This window comes from Bombina bombina, chromosome 6, assembly GCF_027579735.1.
Source record: "Bombina bombina isolate aBomBom1 chromosome 6, aBomBom1.pri, whole genome shotgun sequence".
Lineage (NCBI taxonomy): Eukaryota > Metazoa > Chordata > Amphibia > Anura > Bombinatoridae > Bombina > Bombina bombina.
The window spans coordinates 861,889,513-861,911,241 of NC_069504.1; the positions used below are offsets into that span (position 1 = coordinate 861,889,513).

General features: G+C 38.6%; 1 protein-coding gene across 1 annotated transcript in view; it reads right to left on the bottom strand.

Annotated features, from left to right (window-relative positions):
* DNAH2 (dynein axonemal heavy chain 2) overlaps positions 1-21,729 on the bottom strand; it is a 456,831-nt gene that overhangs the window by 16,878 nt on the left and 418,224 nt on the right. Inside the window, exons 75-79 of the mRNA XM_053719507.1 lie at positions 6,241-6,389; positions 5,919-6,102; positions 5,580-5,770; positions 5,087-5,278; positions 4,649-4,833 (exon numbers count right to left, since the gene is read on the bottom strand). Of these exons, the coding sequence (XP_053575482.1) occupies positions 4,649-4,833; positions 5,087-5,278; positions 5,580-5,770; positions 5,919-6,102; positions 6,241-6,389 (901 nt within the window). The remainder of the gene's footprint in view (positions 1-4,648; positions 4,834-5,086; positions 5,279-5,579; positions 5,771-5,918; positions 6,103-6,240; positions 6,390-21,729) is intronic.

The window sequence follows — 21,729 nt, forward strand, 5'->3', positions numbered from 1 at the left end:
AACTCAAACCTTTAACTATTCAATTTCTATAGTGAAACTAATTCACAGTTCAGGTCTACCACCTATAAAAAACAAAATATAAAGTTAATAGAAATACAAAATATATTATCTGAAAGTACAAACTATTCAAGTAACAACAATTTAAAAGAGAAATGTTATATACCTTTCTGAAATAACTCAAATATCCTTATGTATTTGATCATTTTGTAGTTTGATCTCTTTGCTAAGAAGCAGAGCTAAACAGATCTCTTTAAATACCCTCAGAAAGATAGGGTGGGGTCCCTCCTAATTGCTCACCTATGCAAACAATCTAATTGTTATCTAATTGCAATACTAAAAACCAGAATACAAAAGAATGTAAATTAACTCAAACCTTTAACTATTCAATTTCTATAGTGAAACTAATTCACAGTTCAGGTCTACCACCTATAAAAAAACAAAATATAAAGTTAATAGAAATACAAAATATATTATCTGAAAGTACAAACTATTCAAGTAACAACAATTTAAAAGAGAAATGTTATATACCTTTCTGAAATAACTCAAATATCCTTATGTATTTGATCCTTTTGTAGTTTGATCTCTTTGCTAAGAAGCAGAGCTAAATAATCTAATTGACTTCTTTGATTATGTAACAAAAGTATTAGACAAGGGAGGAGCAGTTGATGTAGCATATCTAGATTTCAGCAAAGCATTTGACACCGTCTCACACAATAAACTTATTCACAAACTATATCTCCTTGGTCTAGATTCAAAAATTGTGAACTGGGTGGAATGCTGGCTTAAGGACAGAAAACAAAGTGTCTTAGTAAATGGAGTTCATTCAGCAGAGGGGGCTGTTACTAGTGGTGTTCCTCAGGGGTCAGTTCTGGGGCCTGTTTTGTTTAACATATTTATCTGCGATATCAGCAAAGGGCTACAGGGGAAAGTATGTCTCTTTGCAGATGATACAAAAATTTGCAACAGAGTGGATGTTCCAGGGGGGGTAGACAAAATGAGAAGTGATATACAACAATTGGAGGATTGGACAAACGACTGGGGTCTAAAGTTTAACACAGCAAAGTGTAAAATAATGCATTTAGGGAAGAAAAATCCAAATGTTAATTACAGACTCAATGACACTTTACTGACTGTTACAGACGAGGAACAGGACTTGGGAATTATTATTTCAGATGATTTAAAACTTAGTAAACAATGTAGTAATGCAGCGAGTAAGGCAAGCAGAATGCTTGGATGTATTGGTAGAGGTATTTGCAGCAGAAATAGTAAGGTTTTTATGCCACTTTATAGATCATTAGTTAGGCCTCATCTTGAGTATTGTGTGCAGTTCTGGAGACCATATCTTCAGAAGGATATTAACAAACTTGAATCTGTGCAAAGGAGGGCTACCAAAATGGTACATGGTCTAAAAAATAAAACTTACCAGGATAGGCTCATTGACCTAAATATGTATAGCTTAGAGGAGAGAAGGGAAAGAGGTGATATGATAGCAACTTTCAAGTACATTAAAGGGTTTAGTAAAACTGAGGCTGTGGGTATTTTACATAAAATGGAAAATTCAAGAACAAGGGGTCATGAGCTCAAGCTAAAGGGTAGTAGATTCAGAAGTAATTTGAGGAAGCACTTCTTTACAGAAAGAGTGATTGATTGATGGAATAAACTTCCTCAAGAGGTAGTAGCAACAAACACTGTGGGGGACTTTAAAAATGCATGGGACAAGCATAGGGCTATCCTACGAACTAGATAAGTTTATACTGTTAGGTAAGGTCGGGCAGACTTGCTGGGCCTATGGCTCTTATCTGCCGTCAATATCTATGTTTAGGGGATGATGTAGTATCATGTTTACTCCCCTCATTTGAGGAATCATCTTGGGCAATATCATTATCTGTTGCATTAATGTCCTTACTTTGTTTGGACACTATGGCACAATTATCACATAAATTTAAATGGGGAGACACATTGGCTTTCATACATATAGAACATAGCTTATCTGATGGTACAGACATGTTAAACAGGCTTAACTTGTCAACAAAGCACAAAAAAAGTTTTAAAATAAAACCGTTACTGTCACTTTAAATTTCAAACTGAAAACACTTTATTACTGAATATGTGAAAAAGTATGAAGGAATTGTTCAAAATTCACCAAAATTTCACCACAGTGTCTTAAAGCATTAAAAGTATTGCACACCAAATTTCAGAGCTTTAACCCTTAAATTAACGGAACCGGAGCCGTTTTTACATTTAACCCCTATACAGTCCCAGAATGAGGCTCTGTCTATAACTAGAAAGGCCCCCATCTGAAAAAGGTGTCCAACACAGTGCCTGCCGTTTTTCTAAACGTTCCCCAAGATTATAATACCAATAATTAGTTAGAATCTGCATAATATGCCTAGTAAAGCAATTGTTTTAGCCCAGAAAAATGTCTACCAGTTTTTAAGCCCTTTTTGAAGCCCTTTATTCTTTTATGTTTAACTAAGAAAATGGCTTACCGGTCCCCATGAGGGGAAATGACAGCCTTCCAGCATTACATGGTCTTGTTAGAAATATGGCTAGTCATACCTTAAGCAGAAAAGACTGCTAACTGTTTCCCCCAACTGAAGTTACTTCATCTCAACAGTCCTGTGTGGAAACAGCAATCGATTTTAGTTACTGTCTGCTAAAATCATCTTCCTCTTACAAACAGAAATCTTCATCCTTTTCTGTTTCAGAGTAAATAGTACATACCAGCACTATTTTAAAATAACAAACACTTGATAGAAGAATAAAACTACATTTAAACACCAAAAAACTCTTAACCATCTCGGCAAAGAGAATGACTGGGGTGGGCGGAGCCTAGGAGGGATCATGTGACCAGCTTTGCTGGGACTCTTTGCCATTTCCTGTTGGGGAAGAGAATATCCCACAAGTAAGGATGACGCCGTGGACCGGACACACCAATGTTGGAGAAAATTATTGTTTGTTCCTTGATTTCGATTATTCATTATTTCAGTTCTGCTATTAGTGATATTCAATTCTTTGTTAAAGGCCTTGGAGCTGTGGAAATGCAGAAAGGCAGCACCATAAACTAATGAAAACCGCCAACTTCAAATCGTAGATACCTGAAATGTCATGTGGCTACTGGAAAGTGAAAGTTTCCTTTAGGTCTATGGAGACAAGAAATGAATATTGAGTTCCATATGCAATTACAGTCAGAAGAGAATCCATTTTGTACTTCTTTACAAGACGATATGTTTAAGAATCTCAAATCTAAAATTACAACTGGCCTCCAAGGCTGATACTTCCAAATAAAAAATAGATGAGAATACAATCCTCTTCTTTATTATTTGTTTTTCTATGGTCCTCTATTTGTAAGATTTTGCCTGTGCCTAACACCCTTTATATAGAAGCAACAGGAAATAAGTTAGTAGAAGTGCTGAAATCCAATAAAAAGCTCAGTAATCTCAGGTAAGCATCACACATGTTTATACCATTAGGAACATGGTGCATCCTGATATACCTTCATAACAACATTAGGACACATTTCCCATATCAAAGATGGCACTCACTGTGCGCATTCATGTGATCATTGTGCATACATGGCTACACATTATGTGAAAGTACTGGATCCAAAAGGAGGCTGAACATGAGAGTAAGTGCACTCGTATGAGAGAAATGCTAAAACGAATACCATGAAGGGGATCGAGGATAAACAGAACACTATGCCAACCGCTTGCCACATTGGAACCTGGAAAGAGGGCAGCACATCCATCATCATGTTACAGAATAGGTAGCAACCACTGGTTAAAATAAGTTAGGGACAAAAAACAATTCCCCTTAGCAAGCTTAGCTCTGTTCATATTGGGTAAGGAATGGCATAAAATGACCCTAATTTAAATCCGTTATATGAGGCAAATGGAGTGCCGTCCATCCTTCTTATGGGACATGCTTTTTTTTAATTTGTAAATGTAGGCTAGGGTGAGCCAAAATATAATGTTATCTTATTTAAAGACAGCATGTCACATACAAATAATAAGCTTACAGAATGAAACGGCAAAAAATTGTAATTTGTAAAAAACAAACTGAAAACAGCATCTTTATATTCATAAACCAAACCCAAAAATGACATCAACGATCAGTTTACAGTTTTACTGTTGTAAAATAGACTTCTAATGTCAAGCATATATTTATTCTCATAAACATAACTAAAAAAAACCTCATCCTTCAAATTGTATTTATTCCAATATTGTTTTCAGCAAAATGCTTGGCAAAATAAATCATTAAATGGCAATTTCTAGTGGATAAAGCAGTTTACCTTAACTTTAATGTGACATAAGGATTATTGCTTAAAATATACATTCTAGTGTCAAAAATGAAATGCTATGTTTTATTTTTTAGAAAGGCCGCTTTTTTATTAGGCATTAAACTCCTGCAAAGGAGCTCTCCTATAAAGTTCCTTAGCAGGACATGGATAATAATTGGTGGATACTTACATATAATGCTCAGGATAACTGAGCCACAATGCATTGCCTGCATCTGTTTTTTTAATATTCAAATGAAAGAAAAAACTTTAATGAACCCTTTCTCTAATATACATCGTCACAGTATATTATGATGTGTCAAAACACGAGTATCTATCTTTGCCAGCAACCTTTCCATGGCCCTCATTCACCTGTAGAATTGTGTAGCCAGTGCTTCTTCACAGAAGTAGTCATTAATATATGTGCTGAGTAGACGCCGGTCCCACTCATCGGTCACATGTCCCCCATAATTAACTCCAGCAATCAGGTACTTAAGAGCTTCCCAAGGAGTCTCTTCGTAGCTATCCAGGTACAAGCTTAAAAGATTCTCTGACACCTGTTGGAAAGCAGTGGTACCAATTATGAAATAGCTAAACCTTTTTCTATTTATATAAATAACATTAGTTAAAAAGCTTAGACTAGCCTTATATATGTACATTTTATTCTGTCTGGTCAACATCAAACTCCCTGGAGCAGTGAACTTCAAAATATTGTCCTCTGAGGAGATAATTATGGGTTCCATACCCAATATCTGTTTATTTGAATTTACTATTTTATTAAACCACATAACTATTAGTAGAAGGACCAACCTCAAAGTCAGAGTCGTTAAAGCCATACACAATATTCCAGCCAAGTTGGAGGAATTTCCTACGTTCAAGAAGAACACTATGGAAGAAACAGAGAGAGAAGAGCAGACGCCGGTAGCTTGTAGACTTCATGCAGCGTGAGAATTGTGGTTCTGTTATCAACTGATACAGACGCTTCATATTGGCACGCAGACCCTGTAGATCATAGAAAACATTAATATTAGTTATCATGGGCTATGTGTAAAGTCTGCTTTTAAACCATTTCATAAAGAATGTTGTGTGCACTGATCTCGCTCTTACCTTCAGACAGATTATTCTAGTAAGAACCCATTAGAAATCAATGTATTTGTTAGATTTGATCAAATGCTCCCTTGTATCATTGTCTGCCATGAAGCATGGTGTTGGCTGTGTGTTAAATTCATGTCTGTGGTTTCTGTATATTATGATTTAACTTAATGTTACTTAGTGTGCTTGAGTAACCATATTGGTGTGTCACCTTGGGTGGTTCGGTGGTCATCTTGATACTGGACTGAAGAATAGAGATGGGGAAATCTGGGTGAGGGCTGGAACTCAGCCATAGTCTAAAGTTTGGATGTGTTTCATCTGCCTGCAGTTGCTCTACTAATTTATCAAGTTGTGGCATCCATGACAGGGAGAGGTGGCAGTTAGCCAAGAAGACCCAATGTCCTACAAAAAAAAAATGATGTCAAATTAAAATATGGTATTATCCATTTTCTGGTATGTACAAGTGGTGCCTTATGAATAACTAAGGTTGCTTTCAGGTATAAATTTAGTCATTAATTTGTCTTGGTAAAGACAGCCATGATTTTCTCACCATCTTTGACACCTTCCTTGATCATACGAGTAGCAATAGGTGCCTGTCCCTGCCCGAGAGACAGAGCATGGAAATGTTGTGACATCCCAGACTGCTCAGCCAACTGCAGGAGCAAACCTGTGGGATCAACTCCAGAAGAGAGGACAAAGACCAGGGGTGAGCGAGGGAGAGAGTCCTCAACCACCTAGGGGGAATAGAGAATTAATAACTTAGTACTTCAGAAATTAGACATGGCATCAGAACGTGAAGTAGGATAAAACTGATGGGAAAAAATATCAAGAGAGAGTAGTAAAGTGCAGCTAGAGAGGTCAGGTGTGCTTACTGCTTTCATGTCCAGCACTGGTGGTTCTGTAAACTTTGATCCTAGATTGTTGATGATGAAGGCTGTGACACAGAAGGCTACACGGTCCTGTCGCAGGGAGCGTACAATCAGCATTCTCTGCATTTCACTGCAAGCATTTTCCCACTCACCTGAAGGGAGAACACAGACATAACTATCACAGGAAACACAGGAAATAGGTGCAAGACACTACACATCATATTATGGACTTTTCAGATTCTACATCCTTGACGTCTTGAAAATGCATTTTTGGTTTCTTTTGAGCAGCAATATTAATGTTTTGTGCATGTTCAGACCATATGTTAGCAAACACAATCATCTTTGGTTTATTACATTTTTAATCTATGAAACTTTAAATAAAGTGTTTGGATGTTAAACATGTAAATGATAAAATTACTCAAAATTATCTGAAATGATTAAAGGACCAGTTATACAGTAGGTTTGCATAATCAGCAAATGGATGATAAAAAGACAAGGAAATAGTTGTGTAAGGTGCCAAATACCTGATATTTTGGACATCAAAGCAAACCACAGAAAATGTATAATTACAACCTCACCATTTAGGTGACACATTTTCAAAACTGTAAGTAAATGTTTTGTTATGGTAAAGTAGTCTCGCTCAGTAGAATGAAAAGTATCTCCAAGGGTAGGTAGTGGGCATTCTGGAGGTGTGGTTAGGATGTATCTATCTATCTATCTATCTATCTATCTATCTATCTATCTATCTATCATCTATCTTATACACCTCGACCCAGCATGACTTTATTGCCCCTGTGAAGTATCTTGTCTTGCAGATATGTGGTGCTATTTAAAAGCTGTCGAGTTTGCATTAATTTTTTTTTTCCTTTTTAACTGTTTTTAAGTTTTCATTTTTGCATATGTTAGAGTGAACTGTTTTATAGAGGGATGATTTTTTCCTCCTATTTTGACGGGTTTTAATGCATTTTTGAGATGCAGGTTTCCTTCACATTATAACTATGTACATGAACAGTTATGAAATAGATCCGGCTCAGTTAATTGGGGTGAAATTTAAAGGGACACTCAAGTCAAAATGAAACTTTCCACAGTCTTTTTATATTTACACTTTTTGAGTCACCAGCTCCTACTGAGCATGTTCAAGAATTCACAGAATATACATATATGTATTTGTGATTGGCTGATGGCTGTCACATGGTACAAGGGAAGTGGAAATATACATAACTTTTAAATTTGTCAGAAAAAAAAATCTACTACTCATTTGAAATTCAGACTAAGGGGCATATTTAACAATGTGCGAGCGGACATGATACAAAATAGCGTATTATGTCCGCTGCATATCGCTGCCCCAGCAGTTCTTGTGAACTGCTGGTGCAATGCCGCTCCCTGCAGATTAGCGGCCAATCAGCTGCTAGCGGGGGGTGTCAATCAACCTGATCGAATTAGACCGGGTTAATTTATGTCCGCCGCCTCAGAGCAGTCGAACAAGTGATTATAACTTCTTGAAAGCTTCTGTTTCCGGCGAGCCTAAAGTGCATTTATTGATTATGCAAATCTGCTGTATTTACTGGTCCTTTAACTCACAATTCATGCACGTTTTTCCCTATATATATATATATATATATATATATATATATATATATATATATATATATATATATATATATATATATGTTTCATGAACTGGTTTTATTAAAGGACCATAAAATACAGTAGAACTGCATAATCAACAAGTGCATAATAAAAAGACAATGCAATAGCTTTACATCTGAATTTTAAATGAGCTGTAGATTTCTTCTGACAAATCTCAAAATCTATTTCAATTTGCCATTACCCTGTATCATGTGACAGTCATCAGCAAATTAGAGTCATATATGTATACACTGTGAATTCTTGCTGGTGGCTTACAAAGTGTGCATACAAAAAGACTCATCCTGATAATGGAAGTCAATTGGAGAACTGCATGATATATCTGAATCACAAAAGTTTAATTTTGACTTTCGTGTCCCTTTAAAGGGACAGTATACACCAATTTTAAGACAGATAACATAAACAGGAACCTGCAGGAGTCTGTAAACGCAGGTATACATCTAACACTGTGGGGCTTGGATAAAAGTATGAAAATCAGCACAATGTTCTTAAAAAATAAACAAAACTATACTTGTTTTACAAAAACACTACAAGATGGGCTATATAAATGGATCATCTACAAAACATTTATGCAAAGAAAAATCTAGTGTACAATGTCCCTTTAAATTTAAGCTAACATCAATATTGAATTATTTGTCAAGTTTTCCATTTGCATTGGTCATGTTTCTTTTCCTGCTGTGAAGAACATTGAAAATGGTTGCAAAAGCCTGACATATACATGTCTTTTATAGTTTGTTGTTTGTTTTAGTGTGTTCAATTTGATTTTTCTGTTGTATTGTTTATTCATTTTAGTGGTTTTACTATTTCATACTATGGTTATTTTAATGGCTTTGAAATTTTTTTTTAATTCCAACTGCTATACAATATTTTTGCAAATAAATTCTGTTGGATTTGAATATGGGCTTGTGAATGACAATGATATTCTACACACCAGGAGCCACTAGGGGGAGGTACTGATGCACTCGCACAGATCAACTTGCAGAAAACTATATGCCAGAATTCCAATGGGGCGGGGCTGAGAGGACACTGAACATGCATATAATCTCTCCCTCCATAGATTTTTCTGCACCCACACTGGTGCATGAAATGGCAAACGGCATTATAATAATATTAACATTAGATATCAACATTTAGAATGGCAAACATGCACAGTATTAACTATGAACATTTAATATAAGTAGGTGTATACTAAATATGCATAAATCATTGTGACTAACAGAACCTGTTATGGGACATTTAACTCATAATCTGCTGTGTATTGATTATATGTTTGGACTACACATATCCCTAACAATTTAATTACTGCTCATGTTATCTTAAAAATAAAAATAAAGGTACCCATTAACGGCCCTGAAATAAAAATGGTAAGTTGTGGTTTGCTAAAAAAATAAATAAACTGCTCTATGATTTTTCAAGTCCAAGCTACTTAATCCTAAACCAAACAAATGCTGTATTAAACCATATATTTGTTGAAAGACTAGTGCAAGTAGTGAGCGCTTCAATCTAACGTGACTGGATAATTATTTCAATCAGGATTCTTAAAAAAAAAAAAAAATATAGATGCATTTCTCACTCTCATTCAGCAACGAGGAACATTTCTTTGAGGGTCCCTGTGGCTAAATGTAACAAAGAAAAACAAGATAGGCAGAAAAGCCTGTTTTTTTAGTGAAACTAAGGTACAATGGCTCCTTGCCAGAGGGAATTTCAGAGGTCTTAATCTAAAGAGAACCATGGTGGGTTGGTCCTTAAAGTTGGATGATCCTTGGAAAGGGGGTGTGGGGTGTGGGAGGACCTTTAAGGGGAGGCCCCTTGTGTGGGCAATGTTGTGAGAGTCATGCTGGGGTGTAGTATACCAGGGGTTTATGAGGTTTGGGACTTCCTTAGGTGCTGGAAGCTCCATGGTTTGAGAAGCTTAATATGTTGGGTGAGAAAACAGAATTTATGCTTACCTGATAAATTACTTTCTCCAACGGTGTGTCCGGTCCACGGCGTAATCCTTACTTGTGGGATATCTCTTCCCCAACAGGAAATGGCAAAGAGTCCCAGCAAAGCTGGCCATATAGTCCCTCCTAGGCTCCGCCCACCCCAGTCATTCGACCGACGGACAGGAGGAAATATATATAGGAGAAACCATATGGTACCGTGGTGACTGTAGTTAGAGAAAATAAATCATCAGACCTGATTAAAAAACCAGGGCGGGCCGTGGACCGGACACACCGTTGGAGAAAGTAATTTATCAGGTAAGCATAAATTCTGTTTTCTCCAACATTGGTGTGTCCGGTCCACGGCGTCATCCTTACTTGTGGGAACCAATACCAAAGCTTTAGGACACGGATGAAGGGAGGGAGCAAATCAGGTTACCTAAACGGAAGGCACCACAGCTTGCAAAACCTTTCTCCCAAAAATAGCCTCCGAAGAAGCAAAAGTATCAAATTTGTAAAATTTGGCAAAAGTGTGCAGTGAAGACCAAGTCGCTGCCTTACATATCTGGTCAACAGAAGCCTCGTTCTTGAAGGCCCATGTGGAAGCCACAGCCCTAGTGGAGTGAGCTGAGATTCTTTCAGGAGGCTGCCGTCCGGTAGTCTCATAAGCCAATCGGATGATGCTTTTAAGCCAAAAGGAAAGAGAGGTAGAAGTCGCTTTTTGACCTCTCCTTTTACCAGAATAAACAACAAACAAGGAAGAAGTTTGTCTGAAATCTTTTGTAGCCTCTAAATAGAATTTTAGAGCACGGACTACGTCCAAATTGTGTAACAAACGTTCCTTCTTTGAAACTGGATTCGGACATAAAGAAGGTACAACTATCTCCTGGTTAATATTTTTGTTAGAAACAACCCTAGGAAGAAAACCAGGCTTAGTACGCAAAACCACCTTATCTGCATGGAACACCAGATAGGGCGGAGAACACTGCAGAGCAGATAACTCTGAAACTCTTCTAGCAGAAGAAATTGCAACCAAAAACAAAACTTTCCAAGATAGTAACTTAATATCTATGGAATGTAAAGGTTCAAACGGAACCCCTTGAAGAACTGAAAGAACTAGATTTAGACTCCAGGGAGGAGTCAAAGGTCTGTAAACAGGCTTGATCCTAACCAGAGCCTGAACAAATGCTTGAACATCTGGTACAGCTGCCAGTCTTTTGTGTAGTAAGACAGATAAAGCAGAGATCTGTCCCTTTAGAGAACTTGCAGATAATCCTTTCTCTAAACCTTCTTGTAGAAAGGAGAGAATCTTAGGAATTTTTATCTTATTCCATGGGAATCCTTTGGATTCACACCAACAGGTATATCTTTTCCATATTTTATGGTAAATCTTTCTAGTTACCGGTTTTCTGGCCTGAACCAGAGTATCTATCACAGAATCTGAAAACCCACGCTTCGATAGAATCAAGCGTTCAATCTCCAAGCCGTCAGCTGGAGGGAGACCAGATTTGGATGTTCGAATGGACCCTAAACATGAAGGTCCTATCTCAAAGGTAGCTTCCATGGTGGAACCGATGACATATTCACCAGGTCTGCATACCAAGTCCTGCGTGGCCACGCAGGAGCTATTAAGATCACTGAGGCCCTCTCCTGATTGATCCTGGCTACCAGCCTGGGAATGAGAGGAAACGGTGGAAATACATAAGCTAGGTTGAAGGTCCAAGGTGCTACTAGTGCATCTACTAGAGTCGCCTTGGGATCCCTGGATCTGGACCCGTAGCAAGGAACCTTGAAGTTCTGACAAGACGCCATCAGATCCATGTCTGGAATGCCCCATAATTGGGTTATTTGGGCAAAGATCTCCGGGTGGAGTTCCCACTCCCCCGGATGGAATGTCTGACGACTCAGAAAATCCGCCTCCCAGTTTTCCACACCTGGGATGTGGATCGCAGACAGGTGGCAGGAGTGATCCTCCGCCCATTGAATTATTTTGGTCACTTCTTTCATCGCCAGGGAACTCCTTGTTCCCCCCTGATGATTGATATACGCAACGGTCGTCATGTTGTCTGATTGGAACCTTATGAATCTGGCCTTTGCTAGTTGAGGCCAAGCCCTGAGAGCATTGAATATCGCTCTCAGTTCCAGAATGTTTATCGGGAGAAGAGACTCTTCCCGAGACCATAGACCCTGAGCTTTCAGGGATTCCCAGACCGCGCCCCAGCCCACTAGACTGGCGTCGGTCGTGACAATGACCCACTCTGGTCTGCGGAAGCTCATTCCCTGGGACAGATGGTCCAGGGTCAGCCACCAACGGAGTGAATCTCTGGTCTTCTGATCTACTTGAATCATTGGAGACAAGTCTGTATAATCCCCATTCCACTGTTTGAGCATGCACAGTTGTAATGGTCTTAGGTGAATTCGTGCAAAAGGAACTATGTCCATTGCTGCAACCATCAACCCTACTACTTCCATGCACTGCGCTATGGAAGGACGAGGAACAGAATGAAGAGCTTGACAAGAACTTAGAAGTTTTGATTTTCTGACCTCTGTCAGAAAAATCCTCATTTCTAAGGAATCTATTATTGTTCCCAAGAAGGGAACTCTTGTCGACGGAGACAGAGAACTTTTTTATATGTTCACCTTCCATCCGTGTGATCTGAGAAAGGCCAGAACGATGTCTGTATGAGCCTTTGCTTTTGACAGGGACGACGCTTGTATTAGAATGTCGTCCAAGTAAGGTACTACTGCAATGCCCCTCGGTCTTAGAACCGCTAGAAGGGACCCTAGCACCTTTGTGAAAATCCTTGGAGCAGTGGCTAACCCGAATGGGAGGGCCACAAACTGGTAATGCTTGTCCAGAAAAGCGAACCTTAGGAACTGATGATGTTCTTTGTGGATAGGAATATGTAGGTACGCATCCTTTAGATCCACGGTAGTCATAAATTGACTTTCCTGGATAGTGGGTAGAATCGTTCAAATGGTTTCCATCTTGAACGATGGTACCCTGAGAAATTTGTTTAGGATCTTCAAATCCAAAATTGGTCTGAAAGTTCCCTCTTTTTTGGGAACTACGAACAGATTGGAATAAAATCCCATTCCTTGTTCCTTTATTGGAATTGGGTGTATCACTCCCATCTTTAACAGGTCTTCTACACAATGTAAGAATGCCTGTATCTTTATTTGGTTTGAGGATAAGTGAGACATGTGGAACCTTCCCCTTGGGGGTAGTTCCTTGAATTCCAGAAGATAACCTTGAGAAACTATTTCTAGCGCCCAGGGATCCTGAACATCTCTTGCCCAAGCCTGAGCAAAGAGAGAGAGTCTGCCCCCCACTAGATCCGGTCCCGGATCGTGGGCTACTCCTTCATGCTGTTTTGTTAGCAGTGGCAGGCTTCTTGGCCTGCTTACCCTTGTTCCAGCCTTGCATCGGTTTCCAGGCGGGTTTGGGTTGTGAGGCATTACCCTCTTGCTTAGAGGATGCAGAATTAGAGGCCGGTCCGTTCCTGAAATTGCGAAAGGAACGAAAATTAGACTTATTTTTAGCCTTAAAAGACCTATCTTGTGGAAGGGCGTGGCCCTTTCCCCCAGTGATGTCTGAAATAATCTCTTTCAATTCTGGTCCAAATAGAGTTTTACCTTTGAAAGGGATGTTAAGCAATTTTGTCTTGGATGACACTACCGCTGACCAAGACTTTAGCCAAAGCGCTCTGCGCGCCACGATAGCAAACCCTGAATTTTTCGCCGCTAATCTAGCTAATTGCAAAGCGGCATCTAAAATAAAAGAGTTAGCCAATTTAAGTGCGTGAACTCTGTCCATAACCTCCTCATATGGAGTCTCTCTACTGAGCGACTTTTCTAGTTCCTCGAACCAGAACCACGCTGCTGTAGTGACAGGAACAATGCACGAAATGGGTTGTAGAAGGTAACCTTGCTGTACAAAAATCTTTTTAAGCAAACCTTCCAATTTTTTATCCATAGGATCTTTGAAAGCACAACTATCTTCGATAGGAATAGTAGTGCGTTTGTTTAGAGTAGAAACTGCCCCCTCGACCTTAGGGACTGTTTGCCATAAGTCCTTTCTGGGGTCGACCATAGGAAATAATTTCTTAAATATAGGGGGGGGGAACAAAAGGTATGCCGGGCTTTTCCCACTCCTTATTTACTATGTCCGCCACCCGCTTGTGTATAGGAAAAGCGTCGGGGTGCACCGGAACCTCTAGGAACTTGTCCATCTTGCATAATTTCTCTGGAATGACCAAGTTGTCACAATCATCCAGAGTAGATAACACCTCCTTAAGCAGTGCGCGGAGATGTTCTAATTTAAATTTAAATGTCACAACATCAGGTTCAGCTTGTTGAGAAATTTTTCCTGAATCTGAAATTTCTCCATCTGACAAAACCTCCCTCATGGCCCCTTCAGATTGGTGTGAGGGTATGACAGAACAATTATCATCAGCGCCCTCCTGCTCTTCAGTGTTTAAAACAGAGCAATCGCGCTTTCTCTGATAAGTAGGCATTTTGGATAAAATATTTGCTATGGAGTTATCCATTACAGCCGTTAATTGTTGCATGGTAATAAGTATTGGCGCACTAGATGTACTAGGGGCCTCCTGCGTGGGCAAAACTGGTGTAGACACAGTAGGAGATGATGTAGTATCATGTTTACTCCCCTCACCTGAGGAATCATCTTGGGCAATTTCATTATCTGTGGCAGTACTGTCCTTACTTTGTTAGGACGATATGGCACAATTATCACATAAATTTAAATGGGGAGACACATTGGCTTTCATACATATAGAACATAGCTTATCTGAAGGTACAGACATGTTAAACAGGCTTAAACTTGTCAACAAAGCACAAAAAACGTTTTAAAACAAAACCGTTACTGTCTCTTTAAATTTTAAACAGAAAACACTTTATTACTGAATATGTGAAAAAGTATGAAGGAATTGCTCAAAAATTACCAAAATTTCACCACAGTGTCTTAAAGCGTTAATAGTATTGCACACCAAATTTCAGAGCTTTAACCCTTAAAATAACGGAACCGAAGCCGTTTATAAATTTAACCCCTATACAGTCCCAGCTATAGTCTTTGCTGAGACCCAACCAAGCCCAGAGGGGAATACGATACCAATTGACGCCTTCTAGAAGCTTTTCCAGCAATTTTTAGATCCTCACACATGCATCTGCATGCCCTGCTCTCAAAAAACAACTGCGCAGTAATGGCGCGAAAATGAGGCTCAGTCTACAACTAGGAAGGCCCCCTGACTGGAAAAGGTGTCTAACACAGTGCCTGCCGTTTAATAAACGTTCCCCAAGTTTATAAATGCAAATTGTCAGCATAAATATGAATAAAATGCCCAAATAAAGCAATCGATTTAGCCCATAAAAATGTCTACCAGTTTTTTAGCCCATAATAAGCCCTTTATTCTGTTTGTTTGACTAAGAAAATGGCTTACCGGTCCCCATGAGGGGAAATGACAGCCTTCCAGCATTACATCGTCTTGTTAGAAATATGGCTAGTCATACCTTAAGCAGAAAAGTCTGCTAACTGCTTCCCCCAACTGAAGTTACTTCATCTCAACAGTCCTATGTGGAAACAGCAATCGATTTTAGTTACTGTCTGCTAAAATCATCTTCCTCTCACAAACAGAAATCTTCATCCTTTTCTGTTTCAGAGTAAATAGTACATACCAGCACTATTTTAAAATAACAAACACTTGATAGAAGAATAAAAACTACATTTAAACACCAAAAAAACTCTTAACCATCTCCGTGGAGATGTTGCCTGTGCAACGGCAAAGAGAATGACTGGGGTGGGCGGAGCCTAGGAGGGACTATATGGCCAGCTTTGCTGGGACTCTTTGCCATTTCCTGTTGGGGAAGAGATATCCCACAAGTAAGGATGACGCCGTGGACCGGACACACCAATGTTGGAGAAATGTAACTGGTGGTGAGTTAGACGTACAGTAGCTGTAGATGGAGTGAGTTCACTTGGGAGAGGAATGTTTGAAATAGTTGAGGGTTTAAGTGAGATACCTTTAGGGTGAAGGGTTTATTATATTTGAGGCGTTATACAGTTTGATAAAACTGGAAGATTTGAGGACATACACAATCATATAAACTAAATTCAGTTTGTTATTTTAGGGTGTACAGCATTTAAAATGTATCGGCTAGATTACGAGTTTTGCGCTAAGGTGAAAAAGCAGAATTATGGCTCATTTTCACTACCGCTGGTATTACGAGTCTTGCAGGTATATCTGTCCCGCGCACTTTTTTGTCCGTAACGCAACGTAACTACCGCAGCTTTCAAAAAGTCATTTTTCAATGGGACTTCCATAGCGCCGGTATTACGAGTTTTGCCTGGGAGGCCAAAGTGAGCGGTACACCCTATACCGACAAGATTCGTACCACCATCTAAAGTCAGTAGTTATGAGTTTTACGCTACAAAGCCGTAACATAAAACTCATAACTAAAGTGCTAAAAAGTACACTAACACCCATAAACTACCTATTAACCCCTAAAACCGAGGCCCTCCCGCATCACAAACACTAAAATAAATTTATTAACCCCTAATCTGCCACTCCAGACATCGCCGCCACTATAATAAACATATTAACCCCTAACCGCCGCACTCCCACATTGCAAACACTAGTTAAATATTATTAACCCCTAATCTGCTGTCCCTAACATCGCCGCAACCTACATACACTTATTAACCCTTAATCTGCTGCCCCCAAAATCGCTGCCACTATACTAAAGTTATTTACCCCTAAACCTAAGTCTAACCCTAACCCTAATACCCACTAACTTTAATATAATTTAAATTATTCCAAATAAAAATTACAATTACTATGTAAATAATTCCTATTTAAAACTAAATACCTGTAAAATAAAACCTAAGCTAGCTACAATATAACTAATAGTTACATTGTATCTAGCTAAGGTTTTATTTTTATTTCACAGGCAAGTTTGTATTTATTTTAACTAGGTAGACTAGTTAGTAAATAGTTATTAACTATTTACTAGCTACCTAGTTAAAATAAATACAAATTTATTTTAACTAGGTAATAATAGTCATTTTTATTTAGATTTATTTTAATTATATTAAAGTTAGTGAGTGTTAGGGTTAAAGTGACTTAGGCTTAGGTTTAGGGGTTAATAACTTTAGTATAGTGGCGGTGACGTTGGGGGCGGCAGATTAGGGGTTAATAAGTTTAGGTAGGTAGCGATGACATTGGAGGCGGCAGATTAGGGGGTTAATAAGTGTAATGTAGGTGGCGGTGATGTTGGGGCGGCAGATTAGGGGTTAATAAGTGTAACGCAGGTGGCGGCGATGTCGGGGCGGCAGATTAGGGGTGCTTAGACTCAGGGTTTATGTTAGGGTGTTAGGTGTATACATAAGTTTTCTTTCCCCATAGGAATCAATGGGGCTACGTTAATGAGTTTTACGCTCCTTTATAGCAGGTGTTAGGCTTTTTTCTAGCCGGCTCTCCCCATTGATGTCTATGGGGAAATTGTGCACAAGCACGTAAAACCAGCTCAAAGCAAAGCTGGTATTTGGGTGCGGTATGGAGCTCAATTTTGCTCAACGCTGCAATATTGCCTGCTAACGCCGGGTTTTTGCAAACCTGTAATAGCAGCGCTATAGGGAGGTGAGCGGTGGAAATATCGTGCAAGTTAGCACCGAGCCGCTCATAACGCAAAACTCGCAATCTAGCCGTATATTTATTATGGGCCTTTGAAGAGGATGGAGGTTTAAAACTGCCCTTGGGAGACATCCCAATTTTTGTAAATTTACTACGCTTGAATACCTCTAAACTCTTAATATTTAGAATTCTAAATGGGACCTGTTAATGTGAAGTCTGTGGAAATTGGGTTTGAGGTCTGAAAGATGGTGGGCAGTGTTTGGACAGCTTTTTTTTTAAGAGAAAGAGGGTTATAAATGGGGGCGAGGGGATAGAGGAAGGTGATACAGTGGTACAGAGCAAGCACATACTACTAAGAGGCTTACTACACAATCTGGTAATCTTTACGCCCCACTGGCCATTTCAGTTCATTACATTTATATGGAACCCAAGATCAGAAATATAGTGTGATTATTATAATTTGCTTTAATATCTTGCACTATGAGGTAATGCTACAACTCCTTTAAGGATACGTGCATACAGTATATATATAGAAGGTTTCAGAACTCTGCTCTAAAAGTGCCATTTGGAAGTTGCTGGCTACCTGGGTGTTAATGACGTCATTTGCCAGTTTGAACCGCTGAGATGACTAGAAGGTACAAACTTGCAGTTAGAGGACAGTTTTAGGGTTTTTATTCCAATAGACGCTTGTGAGTGGGCAGTTGGCTGTACACATAATACAGTATTATCCTATTGGTGTTCTCTCTATTATTGTAGGCTTATGACTCATCTCAGCCTACACATCCTTATGACTGTGACCCTGCGAGTGCTTGCCTGTTACCTATTATGACCTGATACAAGTGCATAGCACACATCTATGCTTTGTCACATAAAACCACCAGCAATACGATTCCAGTCTGAAGCCAAACGGTTTTTTACATACATATATATGAAAATCCCAAATACACTAATAATGAATATGGACTAAGATTTTTTTAAACTGTTTTAAATTAGACCATATTGTCTAATGCTCCTGCTGACATTTGAGTTTATTAATTTTATCACAGGTTGAAATTCCTGTATGTTGACTGATTCCTTTTTATTGTGTGCATTGATGTTAAAGGGATACTGAACCCATTTTTTTTCATGATTCAGATAGAGCATGCAATTTTAAGCAACTTTCTAATTTACTCCTGTTATCAATTATTCTGTGTTCTCTTGGTATCTTTATGTGAAAAAGCAGGAATGTAAGCTTACGAGCCGGCCCATCTTTGGTTTAGTGCCTGGGTAGCGCTTGCTGATGGGTGGCTAAATGCCTTTAATAGGTGATGTGTGCAATTAACCTGTTGTGTTCCAAAACAACAGAGATATGTATGCATGTCTTCTTTATGGATTTGAATAGGCCAGGGCATTATTGGTATAGTGGGCGTGCTTGTTTAGTTACTGATTTTGCTTATTTTTATTAGTATAAAAATGCTTATTATTATTCTTTTAACTTTAACTGATTAAGCGGGAATCGTTTGGTGATGCTGCTTCCAGTGGTGTCTCCGGGATTTAATGATTGGGTGGCAGTTCCCAGAGGCTCACTAGAGTTTTGTGAGAGGGGTTGTGGCAGGAGGAGTAGAGCCAGGCATTTATTGCAAGATACCAGGCAATCCATGTATGGGGCCAGGCGGAGATGGGGGAATACCGTACAGAGACGAGTGGGGGTAGATTAGGGACCAGCCATTATGTTAAGGGGTCCAGTGCTCCCATGGCAACTCCACTGGTTGCTTCCTTAAGTCATTTAATATGGAGCTGTTACATTTCCGTGTGTTTTGCCTATGCATACAATAAATGTTACATTTAAATACTGTTGTTAGGGGTTTATGAAGTCATTTAGCTGTTCAATGGCCCCATAAATTTGTTAAAGGGACACAGAACCCAATTTTTTTCTTTCGTAATTCATTTAGAAAATACAATTTTCAGCAACTTTCTAATTTACTATTATCAAATTTTCTTCATTCTCTTGGTATGTTTATTTGAAAAGCAAGAATGTAAGTTTAGATGCCGGCCCATTTTTGGTGAACAATCTGGGTTGTCCTTGCTTATTGGACAGCACCAGTAAACAAGTGCTGTCCATGGTTCTGAACCAAAAATTTGCTGACTCCTTAGCTTAGATGCATTCTTTTTCAAATAAAGATAGCAAGAGAAAGAAGAAAAATTGATAATAGGAGTAAATTAGAAAGTTGCTTAAAATTGCATGTTCTATCTGAATCACGAAAGAAAACATTTGGATTTAGTGTCCCTTTAAAGGGACAGTCTACACCAGAATTTTTATTGTTTTAAACTATAGATAATCCCTTTATTACCCATTCCCCAGTTTTGCATAACCAACACAGTTATATTAATATACTTTTAACCTCTGTGATTATCTTGTATCTAAGCCTCTGCAAACTGCCCCTTTATTTCAGTTCTTTTGACAGACTTGCAGTCTAGCCAATCAGTGCCTGCTCCCAGATAACTTCACGTGAAATTAGCATATGAACCTCCTAGGTTAAGCTTTCAAATAAGAATACCAAGAGAACAAAGCAAAATTGGTGATAAAAGTAAATTGGAAAATTCTTTAAAATGACATGCTCTATCTGAATCATAAAAGTTTATTTTGGCCTAGACTGTCCCTTTAAGTATAAAATATTTGGATTGTGATCAGAAAAACAGGACTGGCACATGTTAAATATACAAACTTTTTTCACTGACATGATAATGAAAAAAGTTCTGCTGCTAAACAATTAAAATGGCTCATTGTAATTTAAAAGAACATAAAATCCCCAAAAATGTCTTTGATGATTTAGATAAAACATACAATTTTAAGCAACTTTCCAATGTACTTCTATAGTCAAATGTTCTTTGTTCCCTTGTTATCCTTTGTTGAAATATGGCAGCAATTTTGCAACAGAGCTATACATTAGCAAGAACACTAAATGGCAGCACTATTTCCTGTCATATAGTGCCCCATACCTGTGCGTGCTGCCTATCTAGATATCTCTTCAAGCAAGAATAAAAAAAAAATTGTATTCTCTATCTGAATAATGAAAGAAAAAAAATGTGTTTTTACATCCCTTTAACACAGCAAACTTATCTGCAGCTTTTAACATGACAATAATTATAAAACATTAGATTGTGATCTTTCCCTTTATGTTTAAAGGGAAGGTTAAACAGTCTGTTTCATTGTAAAAATTAACTAAGCAGTATGTTATACTTAAAAGAAATAATTGCAATATCTATTTTTCATCATTTTAAAAGGAGTTTACCTTTTATTTCTTTTTTTTTTTACTTAATTTGTGCAGGGTCCATAACTTCATGTCACTACAGGAGGGTTTATCTAGCTTGATGTCATAAAAATTATAGAGTAATGTGAGCTGGTTTACTATTCAGATAATGGTAGAAAGAAAGTAAGTCTGTTTGCTCATGCTTAGAAAAGGCAGAATGCAACTTAAGTGTCTGCTCTCTTATCTCCCTGAGGGCAGGGGCTACATTGAGAAATTCTAAGTGCTCATTTTGCAAATATATTGTTTGCTGGTTTTTAAAACAATTTCACCTAGATTACGAGTTTTGTGCTAACAGGGGTGCGGTGCTAACGAGCAGTTTTCCCTCACCGCTCACCTACAGACAACGCTGGTATTACAGGTTTTTAGAAACCCTGCGTTAGCCGCAGAAAAGTGAGCGTAGAGCAAAATTTTGCTCCACATCTCACCTCAATACCAGCGGTGAGCTGGCAAAATGTGCTCGTGCACGATTTCCCCATAGGAATCAATGGGGGAGAGCCGGCTGGAAAAAAACCTAACACCTGCAAAAAAGCAGCGTAAAGCTCCTAACGCAGCCCCATTGATTCCTATGGGGAAATACATTTTATGTCTACACCTAACACCCTAACATGAACCCTGAGTCTAAACACCCCTAATCTTACACTTCTTAACCCCTAATCCGCCGCCCCCGACATCGCCGCCACCTGCATTATATTATTAACCCCTAATCTGCCGCTCCAGACACCGCCACCACCTACAGTATACTTATTAACCCCTAATCTGCTGCCCCCAACATCGCCGACACCTACATTATATTTATTAACCCCTAATCTGCCGCCCCCAACGTCGCCGCCACTATATTAAATGTATTAACCCCTAAACCTAAGTCTAACCCTAACCCCCCCTAACTTAAATATAATTTAAATAAATCTAAATAAAATAACTACAATTAACTAAATTATTCCTATTTAAAACTAAATACTTACCTATAAAATAAACCCTAAGCTA